The 11,632-nt window shown below is 39.0% G+C and overlaps 2 protein-coding genes across 2 annotated transcripts; both read left to right on the forward strand.

The window, feature by feature from the left end:
- The first annotated feature begins 1,367 nt into the window (after nucleotides 1-1,367).
- On the forward strand, nucleotides 1,368-2,765 carry LOC135700954 (uncharacterized). The gene is made up of 2 exons (XM_065221622.1): nucleotides 1,368-2,213; nucleotides 2,580-2,765. The coding sequence occupies exons 1-2, from the start codon at nucleotides 1,368-1,370 to the stop codon at nucleotides 2,763-2,765; spliced, it is 1,032 nt and encodes a 343-aa protein (XP_065077694.1).
- A 4,356-nt stretch (nucleotides 2,766-7,121) lies between these two features.
- On the forward strand, nucleotides 7,122-8,630 carry LOC135700955 (odorant receptor 2a-like). The gene is made up of 4 exons (XM_065221623.1): nucleotides 7,122-7,213; nucleotides 8,096-8,300; nucleotides 8,358-8,513; nucleotides 8,577-8,630. Exons 1-4 carry the CDS (start codon nucleotides 7,122-7,124, stop codon nucleotides 8,628-8,630), a joined length of 507 nt encoding a protein of 168 aa, XP_065077695.1.
- Nucleotides 8,631-11,632: the final 3,002 nt, after the last annotated feature.

Consider the following 11,632-nt stretch of genomic DNA (forward strand, 5'->3'; position numbering starts at 1 on the left):
TAAAAATATCGTTGAGGAATATTTTGCGTCTGGTCGAGATAAAAACCTTTCCTTGACTTTGTGTCTAGGGCACTGTCGAAAGCACCTGCGGATGTTGCGCAAGGTGTTAAAAACTGGATTGGTCAATTTAATCGGCGATGGTCAAAAACCCACAGTAAGGATCGATTCTTTAAGAAGAATGCAGAATGGCTTGAAAGCATATTCGAGGTAAGAATCCCTGGGCGTGCTTAATTTTAGAAAGCAGCATAAATTATCGAAGAAACGTTTTTAATACAATACCGTCGAACATTAAAAAAAATAAACAGCTCGGAAAAATTGTACCTGTTGAGCAAAGTGCTAAATTAAAAAAAAAAACAACGGATTCCAAACCAATTTAAATTGAACTTGAATGAAAATTAGTTAAAGCGTGGAAATGCGATAATGTAAAGCAAGACAAACTACTGATAAAATCTGTTTTTGTTCTTGTTACTAAATAATCAATAGCATCAACCGCGATAAGAAGAAGATTTGTCTTTGATATTTGTATGAATATTTTAGAAAAATCCTAAACAAAAACTACAGACTCTAAATTTTACGAAAATCAATCACATCATCATACATCATTAATTATTTTATCAGGTTGAAGACCAACCCTCAGGATCCAGGCCTTCGAAAAAAACGCGGGTCCATTCAAGGAAACCCAAAGATCCCTCGTCACAATCATCTCCTATTTCACCTCCTTTTGCCACTCCGAATTTGGATACCAGTTCCAACAGTCAGCGAACACCGTCAACCCTAAAGCCTCGAGGTCGAAAGCGCAAGGAGTTTAGCCAGTTGACAAGATTTTCGAAATACAGACGCAGTATCGGACTTTTCAAAGAACAAGGTCTTGATAACTTGCTGTATTCAGCCAAAATTGCTGCCATAAAGGCTGCTAATCCAGCAACTGCTCAAATCTTACAGCACTTGTTGAGCGGCGGTGAGGTTTGGGCAAAAGAGACCATCGAATCCGTTGACTCTGTTCGTGGAACATCTTTGTGTTCGGAGGAATCATCTTTGGCGATAAAATCAAAACTTGGGTTAAGTAAAACCAAATATGGAGAGCTGGCTCGATTCACTAAGAAGCATCTAGGTATGACAGTTTAATTAACGTATATATAAAAGAAATACTTAGTAGAACATTTTTTTGTTTAAAATAGGTCAAGTTTCTAAATCTTTGATCAATTTTAGAGATGTGCATTGTTATTAGTCCCTTCATATTGTCCCATTTAGGTATTGTAATTTTGCAGCCCTGGAAAAAAGTAGCTGAATTTAGAAAAACCATAATTCCACCGTTCTCAACTCCAAACCGAGAAAAAGGATACTCATCAAGCGTTTTAATCCGTGATATGGTTATATGTGATTTGACACGGATTCTACAACTGGATGATGTAGCAGACAGGATTTCAAAGTTAAACCAGAAAGTGTTGACTTGTAAATTGCATGTCACGGCTGGTCCGGACTCTGCTACAGGTTTTACGCACTACAACCAGACTGGCTTTTTAAAAGAGGATGATTCTCTTCTCTCCGAGCATTTTATGAGCCTGTTGTTAGTATCCGAAAGAGGAGAGGATATTTGGCGGAACCCGAATCCCCAGTCAGATTCGTTCTGCAGAATACGCTCTATGAATTGGACTAAAGAGACCAACTCGCTTACCAAGTCCATGTTTGAGCAGTTTTTTGCAGAGGTTGATTCCTTGAATCTGGATCCGGTGGAAGTAATTTCCGGTGATGTACGTGTGTGCGTTTATATTTCGGCAATGTATACAATGATAGATGGGAAAGCGGCCAATGCAATTGTAGGGAATCAGGATACACATGTATGTCCGCTTTGTGTTCCGAATGCTGATCCCCATATTGGTCCATCGTTTTTTCATTCACGTCTCAACGCCGTTGAATGGTTGATCAAAAATGCAGCGAAAAAATCCGTTCCTGACCACCCGGCATACACGAATCCCCTAGTTAAAAAGAAAGCCCGTGAAATAGCTGATGAACTAGAACGTGAGTATGGCATGAACATCAACCGTCCTAAGATTGGTGGGTCCGGAAGCTGCAATAACGGCAATATGGCCCACCGTTTATTGGCAGAACCCGGAAAATTTGCAAAAATCATCGGCGTACACAAGGACCTGGTGGAAAATCTGCGGCTCATCAGTTGCCTGGCGCTTTCTTCTAGAGTATTGGATCCTACCAAAGTTATGGAGTTGTATAACACTCTTGAAAAGCAGATTTTCAATTAATTCCCATACCTAATGAAATTGCCGCCATCCATACATAAGTACATGCATCTAGCAAATTTCATTGAAAAATTGGTAAGTTTAGATTTAATAGTATATCGAATCACAATCATAAATGTTTTGTTTTCTTTTCCTGCAATTGAAACATCCAGCCTTATACCATGAACTTTGTTGACGAGCAGTCCGGTGAACGTTGCCATAAGGTTTATAAATTCATTCGGCCACATCTAGCTCGGAAAACGTCTCCGGAAGAAAATTTGACCGACATGATGACCGAAGCTTTGACTAGGTCTGACCCAAAGCTTGCCTGTGTTTTTTAACCAGAGCAGACAATCGAGAAGTACTGATGCCAGGTTCGAAGAGAGGCTGGACGAATACACCTTGAAACAAGATGACAGCGATGAAAACCATGGAAAAGCGGATGACTCCGGTGAACTCATCGAAGAGAGTGACGAAGAAGATGATGACCCCGGTGAACTTAACGAGGAGAGCGATGAAGAAGACATTTGAATGTTCCGTTGGATAAGTACCACAGATGTGTCCCTGTGGCTCACACACACACGCACACACACACACACACACACACACACACACACACACACACACACACACACACACACACACACACACACACACACACACACACACAAACACACACACACAATGAAGAATACATGAACATATAGTAGCACAAACATATTCATTTCAAATGGTCACTAGCGCCATCTAGCGAGAGAATTCCGGATTGTACCTTGACTTCCTTATCAACTTTGCCGTAGAAATCATCCGTATAAAAAGTCAGGAACTTGAGATACAGCAGCACAAACATATTCACTTCAAATGCTCACTAGCGTCACCTAGCGGAGGAATTCCGAATTGTTCTGTCCATCATCCAACAATCCTTGACCCCCTGATCAACTTTGCCGAAGAAATCATCCGTCTAAATAGTCAGGATCTTGAGATACAGCAGTACAAACATATTCACTTCAAATGCTCACTAGCGTCACCTAGTGGAGGAATTTCGAATTGTTCTGTCCATCATCCAACAGTCCTCGACCTCGTGATCAACTTTGCCGAATAAATCACCCGTCTAAATAGTTAGGATCTTGAGATACAGCAGCACAAATATATTCACTTTCAATAATCACTAGCGCCACCTAGTGGAGGAATTCCGAATTGTTCTGTCCATCATCCAATAATCCTTGACCTCCTGATCAACTTTGCCGAAGAAATCATCCGTCTAAATAGTCAGGATATACAGCAGCGCAAACATATTCACTTCGAATGCTCACTAGCGCCACCTATTGGAGGAATTCCGAATTGTTCTGTCCATCATCCAACAATCCTTGACCTCCTGATCTTCTTTGCCGAAGAAATCATCCGTCTAAATAGTCAGGATCTTGAGATACAGCAGCGCAAACATATTCACTTCGAATGCTCACTAGTGCCACCTGGCGGAGGAATTCCGAATTGTTCTGTCCATCATCCAACATTCCTTGACCTCCTGATCAACTTTGCCGAAGAAATTATCCGTATATATCATCGGTATCTTGAGATACAGCATTCAAATCATGCAAAATAGGAGATTTTAGGGCAAAACTGTGAAAAACCCCAACTTACCCTATCGTGCCCAAGATGAAACCTACTCCAATCGATTCCTGAGACTTTTTTCTATAAGAATGACTATTTTTTAGTCTCTTGTTCCAGCGAGCACCGAAGTTATTGAATTTTAACACATTGTTTCGATTTTGTCCCCAGTGTGCATTGGTGCTAGGGAAATACGGTGATGTAAAGCGTTTAGTTCGTGTGAAATTTCCAACTGCCTTGGGTCTCGATATGCACACAGGTGTAAAGGATCTAAGAAAAAAGGAGATTCCCAACGCGCTGCATTTCATGCTCATGGGGCTCAGTTGGTAAAAGCGCAGCTACAAAGCAAAACCATGCTGGAGGTGGCTGGGTTCGATTCCCGGTCCGGTCTAGTAATTATTCGGGTTGAAAAATTTCTCGGCTTCCCTGGGCATAGAGTATGATTGTACTTGCCACACAATTATACTAATGCACAAAGCTCTCAATTAATTACTGTAGAAGTGCATCTAGAACACTAAGTTGAGAGCACGCAATAAGTCAATATGCGATAAGCAATAAGCTTGAAATGTGAAGATGTTGTTGTCTCTTTTTAAAGTTGCATTATAATGATCAATGAATGTAAGTTTAGAGTCCAACAATTCGCTCATTCCTTTCCCATTCCTACCCATTCCTTTATCACTGGTATTACCTATTATAAAGTTTGAGATAACTAATGTGTATACATTGAGGAGGTTTATTAGTCCCAACCATCATCTGTTAGTTCTCTCTATAGTTACATCTGATCTGGCAATAACGGAGTAGCAGCCGTAGGTGGTCAATCGTGCTGGCCTAATAGCTGCCAAAAAAATCGATTGGATAATATTGAAGGCATTTGTGAGGATTAATGTCCTTTTCGATTAAATGCACGCGTTGCCATGTTACTACTCAAGTATCTCCCAGCTGCAAACAATAACGCTGGTGGATTACCTTTTCGTGGTGCGTTACTGGTATAAGATCTACCACCGAACCCTAGTCCTGGCTACTTCAAACTAGGAGAACAGGATTTTTCAGTAATCAAAGGAATACATCTTAGTCCTTGCTACTTTTATGTCTTGTTAATAGTGACAAGACTCGGGTTGCTCCACCGCGGATGATCTTGAAACAAGGAAAATTAGTTAGTAAGTTTTCATCTATGTGATTCTTTGTTCTCTAGTTTAAAGAGGTTGATGCTAAGTTCTGATGCATGGTCATAATCGATGTTATTCTTGATTTTGTTGCTAAGCAAACCGATTTTGACTGAAAAAGGGGTTCGCCTTTGGAGGCTGCTCTAACTCTTCGAAGGGTATAAATAGGGGGACCTTTCAGTTAGAATCGGTTCGTTGCGATGAAAACGCGAATGACAACTGTATCAAAACCGAATACTGTATCATTTCTCAATAGTGATGGAGTAACACGACATGGCATGTACTACTATACCTAGTTCAAATTACTGGTCGCAGAGAAAAGATAAATCTCCCAGCATGTAGTGATAGCTTGCTATATCTGTCCATAACTTTACAGGTTCAATGTTTGCATTATGAACCAACTTTGTGCCGAAAATCTGGGATGAGCTGCATGTAAATAAGGTGCTCTGAGATTGAAATATACGAAATATACGATTGTTTCATAACAGACGTGAAATTCAGCTGAATTAAACGTACTTTTCGTCGAGCAACGAACTTTTTAGTCTCGGAAAATTTAATTTTACATGACATGTTTGTTTATGTCTCATCCTTTATGCCACAGATGGATTCCAGCACGTGTAAAACTAGTTATTTCTAAGTGTGTAATTTTAATTTTCCGGGAACATCTCCTCGTGCGGTGCCCTTTTTTCTTTCAACGTTTTTTTTGCGATTTTTAAAGCGGAACATATCGAATTTTTGAGCAATCTGTCCAAACTATTTTGTTTCTTTCGTCTTTCATTAGACACATTTTTTGAAAACCTCACGAATCGTAATAAAATTTGAAAGAAGGAGCACTTTCCAAACAATCCGGTAACATTCCAGAATTGACCACTAGGAGCACTGCTATAAAATAAGCTGTACTGCCGGATTCCAAGTGAAGATCACTTTACTAGCATAAATCTATTTATTTTTAAACAATATATTGGATTTTGTCAAGTTATATTTAATTTGTTTTTCGTCCCATGTTATTTAGTTTTTTCCCTACCACCCCCTCCCACACCTGCTTGAGTGCTGTCGGCACAAAAATAAAATAATATTTGCATCGGCCTCATGTGTTGTGTAATAAACGTACACCATTAAAACAAATTAAAGCCTCAACCTTCTACCAATTATTAACCACGCCATACAATGAATTAGTAACCACACACCTAAAAATAACTAATTTTAAACGTAGCGAAATCCAGCTTTGGCATAAGGGATGAGACGTAAACAAACATGTCATGCAAAATTAAGTGCTCCGAGACAAAAAGTTCGTTACTCGACGAAACGTACGTTTTATTGAGCTGAATTTTGCGTCGGTTATGACTCAATTTGATGTCTCAATTGACGCTCGTATACCGTGCCGATTCAAATTTCGGACACTTAAACTCGAATTTCGGACACTTTTAAAAGTTGATTATCTCGGTCGAATATGATCCACATGTCTTGTAAATTTTAAATTTTTTTGACTAGTGCCCTCCACGATCATCTAACATTATTACTTTGTTTCTAACTGGATGTAATATTTAATTAAAAATGAAAGTGTCCGAAATTTGAATCGTCCGAAATTTGAATCGGAACGGTATGTCATTCTCAGAGCACCTAAACTTACATGATTTTTTTTCTAAGAGTGCCAGTTGAAATCAAATGGCGCTATATAAAAAATAACCGTCTAATGACAAAAATGAGTCGTAAGCAATTTGCTTCAAATTAAAAAGCATTTGAGCTCTTATAAAATAATCATAACGAAAATAAAAACCTTTCCGGAGTGGTTGGATCTTCCACCACTAGACATTCAAGGTCAATTTTAAACATGCATATACATTGTCTAAACGGTTCGCTACCAGGTCATTTGTATTGTCGATTTGTCATTTTAAGTGCTTCCACAAAACATGCAAAGCATATAATTTACTTACTGAAGCAATTTAGAGCACTTTCTAATTAAAATAAAATTACTACGTTATCCGCCATTGGCAACAAGTCTGCTAATAATTCAGTGCTAATTTCCAATCAAACCCGTATAAATTCTTCGACAAGCAGCTACAATTCCATTAGTTGACATCGCCCGAAGTGAAAACAATCGCTGTGTGAAAACAAAATGGATCAACATTTCCAGCACATCAAACGAATCTTCAAAGGGCAGGATTACCCGAAAACAATTTGCATTTCTTACTCGCTAAAGATGTTAACGTAGGTATAGTAGGTAGAAAAGGTTCCAATGCACTAACTTGCATATTGCTCAACAGCTATCTAGGCCAGTGGAACCAGAAGCAGGCATCACGGGTGTACAAAACTTACTTTAATTTGATAAACGTTTTGCTTGTGATTCATTTTTGTAGCATGATATGGGATCTTTGTGAAATTTATAATGATTTCATTTTATTTGGAGACAGTATGTGCGTGATAGCGGGAGTTGGCTTGGTGATGTACAAAAAGATGTATCATAACTACTACAGTGTTAACTTTGAGGAAGTATTTGAGCAACTCAGGAGCTTCAACCGACAAAATGACAAAAAAGATTCGACCATTAGGAACCTTTCGAGAAAATATTTCATAGAGGAATACATGTTAACTATCATTACAATTTTTCTGGGCATTTCATTGATCATTGCCTTTTGTGGACATGTAAGTACCACTTACTATTCTCAATATCGTCATGAATCTCGAGGCTATTATAAAAATATTCATAACTATATTTCAGTCGCTTTTCGATTTATCCCTTCCTTTGCGCGCCAAATATCCAATGGGAAATAACTCAATAGAACTATTTATAATATTTACGCTATTTCAAGTGATAATAAGCTTTTATGTTATCGAAGGGATAGTTTTCATTGATGGAATTGGAGGACAGGTCATGAGTCAGATGTCGTTACAGTTTCATATACTTTCACTCGAGTTCCAAATGATAGGACATGGTCTGGTCAGTACAAAAAATGATGTCTTGGAGAAAATCAAACACAACGCACTGATAAAACAAAATCTACACGACTTAATCCAAAGGCATCAGCAATTAATTGAGTATAGCTTGTGTTAGTAAATTTGGGTAAAACAAATTAACGGCTTTCATTCCAGATTCGGTAAGCAAGTAAGTGCCCTCTACCAACCCATGCTGTTAGCGCAATTAGCTTGCAGTCTTTCTATGCTTTGTTTGACGGCTTTTGAGGCTACCTTAACAACGCATGATATATTTTTATTTATGAAATTCGCCGTCTACGCTGTCTCGGTTATGATCCAAATTTTATATTGGTGTTATTATGGAAACAGAGTATCTCATATGGTAAGTTTACTGTCAACGTATCAGATGGAAAGGATTAATGTAATATAATATTTTCAGTCAACAACAATAAACGAGGCCATCATCAAATGTAACTGGATTGCTGCTGATAACAGTTTCAAGAAAGATCTCATGTTCACGATGATGAGAGCCCAGAAACCTTTTCAGTTCATGGTTTATGGGTATTTTCCAATATCATACGACACATTTATTTCGGTATGTTAATTTATGGTTTTGAACATTTATACTTCTTGTTTTTATTTTTATTTATTTTTTCAGGTTTTGAGTCGATCATACTCATTGTTCACGTTGTTCAAAACAGTGAGTGATTGAATTTGTGTGTTGTTTTATCTACCATTGAAGACATAAACTTGGAACCGATTCATTGTACATTTAAACATGGCACTGAGCATAGCCAATAGCCCAAGCAACATTTCGAGTTTTAACAAAGTTCTAAAGCATTCTTGAAGAGTTGATCTTGGTCTACGTGACTTTAATAAAACTATAATTGATACTTTAACTATATGATTTTGTATTATTTCTGCGTGAAGTCAACGATTTCCATAGTTGAAGAAGCTAATATCAAATAACAGACTAAAGTGGTAATTTGTATACGATAGATGAGGAGTATAGAAGTATAGAGTTGATAGTTCCGTTAGAGTATGGCAGTGTGAAAATTGTATATAGAGATTAGAAAGCGAGCAAGGACAACTTTTTAAGAAGGTACAAATCGGTTTGATCATCTCTCTTTACCAAACTCCCCCGTTGGAAAAGGATGGTGAGGGGTATCCCTGAGATTTGATTTTTGATATTTTCCCAACACTGATCAAAATAATTACTTAAACTAATTAACCCTAAACAAGACAATGACGAACTCCCCTCTCCCATTATTGTAAACAACTGTAAGAAATATTGAAACCGCTCATCTCCCTCTATTCCCTAACAAAGTTTGTTGATGAACCCCATGGATTGATTTGGTGAGTGTGTTTCAGTTGAAAAACATTCTGATAAATGTATTATCATTGTTCTTGGATCCAGTTTGTTACCCAGCGGGATAGCCTCGATGGTTGTTGCGGTTAGGTACGTGTGATGCGTTTGTCTGTTGCCCTTTTCAAAACAGAATTCGGAATTACAGAAATCGGGTTTTTTTTATCAAAATTAAGGTAAAGCTGATGTGTAAATAAGTTCAAATAATATATTTTTTAGCGGACAAGTGGAATATGGACAAGGTTACCAGGACGCAGATCACATTATTTGGTCATGTGCTGAACACCGTGGAGTCAGATCCGAGTTGTACGATTCCCTTAAAGCTCGAGGTGCGTGTGTGCGTGCTTTTTTTTTTTTTTTGAAAGCCTTCAAAAAGGCCATTGTGCTACCGCTTGACGACTGGGCGCACAGTCGCGTTGACACGGTGTGCTAATTGCCGCTTCCAGTTCACTGATCGTCTCTCCAGTTTGTGAGCCGTTTAGCTCCCAGCGTCACGTTCTACTCGGTTATCCCCGGTGGTGGATTCAGCCTACTCTGACGGAGAGTTCTCCCGGCTTCGGCTTTCAGTTCATACTTGTGTGAGCACATTACTAGTTTCTTATTGGTCTTCTCGCCATTTTCGCTGCAGCGCTGACATGACCTACCTAGGACATTTGAAGACCACATTCCCACACTCCGGACAGAAGGGTAACGTTGTGTGTCCGAACCGATGCAGGTACTTCCTGAAGCAGCCATGACCAGACAGGAACTGCGTCAAGTGGAAGTTGACTTCTCCATGCTTCCTGTTCACCCAGGTCGAAAGAGTCGGTATTAGACTGTGTGTCCATCTACCGTCCTCTGCTGCATCCCACCCCTGCTGCCACTTAGCCATCGACTCCGTTCTCACCATGTTTCGTGCTCCTCTGGTTTCTCTCGTCATATAGCACTCGTAGTCCTTCGCCAGGGTGATGCCGATTGGGTGTGTGTGTGTGTGTGTGTGTGTGTGTGTGTGTGTGTGCGTGTGTGTGTGTGTGTGTGTGTGTGTGTGTGTGTGTGCGTGTGTGTGTGTGTGTGTGTGTGTGTGTGTGTGTGTGTGTGTGTGTGTGTGTGTGTGTGTGTGTGTGTGTGTGTGTGTGTGTGTGTGTGTGTGTGTGTGTGTGTGTGTGTGTGCGTGTCTGTGTGTGTCTGTTTGTGTGTGTGCGTGAGTTTGTATATTTTTTGTGTTAATCTTAAATCATATTCCAAATCTCCATACAATTTTCATCCACTAACCTCGAGAAGACCGCGAGTAAGTGGTTCAAATCCTTTAATTTTAGATTTAAGACATTAATATTGCAATACAGTATAATGCAAATGATAACTTGGCCCTGTAAAGTTTATTCGATTGAGCCTTACAAATAAATTTATTAACCAAAACAAAGATATCAATAGTTTTCCCCGATTAACATTTAAGCGCAACTTTATAGAAATCAGTTTTGGAATTTCTGCTGAAAATTCACTTAAACTAAAGCGTCTAAATCGCCAAGACTTCAAATGTGCTGGACCTAAAATGTGTAAACCAGCTGTGGTTCATTTTCGTGACAAATGTGGCTGGTAATTAAAGGTAAAGAGAGAGAGAGAGATTTGAATTAAAGTATGCTAACTTGAAGTTTATATATGTAGTATATCTGGAATATACTGATATCAAAAAATCATGCAAGCGTTCAATCGTTGACCATTTTTAAAAGTGACAATTATTCCGAATCACCCTGTAGCTACCTACGCACAGGTTCGAACGACCTAATGGCATCTGGCCTAATACTCCAGCATCCAAAACATGTTGACCCTACCCTCCCCTATTTATAAACCTGGCTTCGCCAATGTATATACCTATTACAGCATTTCCTCCATATATGCGATGGGAGATACGGTCCACCCACCGCTATTTCGCGGTTGTCCTTCAACCAATTACGTTGATTTTTTGTATGTGATTAGTTTCAACCATAAACTAGTTATCTACCGAAAATCAGCTCAATTAGTTGAAGGACAGCCTAGACGGTACCACCCACCGCATATATGGAGAGAATGCTGTACTTATATCCGGTACTGGAAATCCATTTTCAATCTTCTCATTATTAAAAAAAAAACTTTATCCCCATAATACCTATGTATGTATGTTGCAAAATAGTCTTGAACGTTTCCTCTCAAAGGTACTGATGTCCAATCATGATGTTACGAAGCTGAAAGCCAAATTAATTGACGATCCAACCTCGTTCCAAATATTTTATACATTCTACCCAAATGCAAACCACAAATCGGAACTAAACGAGAACAATTGTGGTTATCCGGCAGCAGTCGAAAAATTACACACCAACCCAATGATGATCACC

Source organism: Ochlerotatus camptorhynchus, unplaced genomic scaffold (assembly GCF_037179485.1).
Source record: "Ochlerotatus camptorhynchus isolate MF236.1 unplaced genomic scaffold, CSIRO-AGI_Acam_v1.1 ptg000146l, whole genome shotgun sequence".
Taxonomy (NCBI): domain Eukaryota; kingdom Metazoa; phylum Arthropoda; class Insecta; order Diptera; family Culicidae; genus Ochlerotatus; species Ochlerotatus camptorhynchus.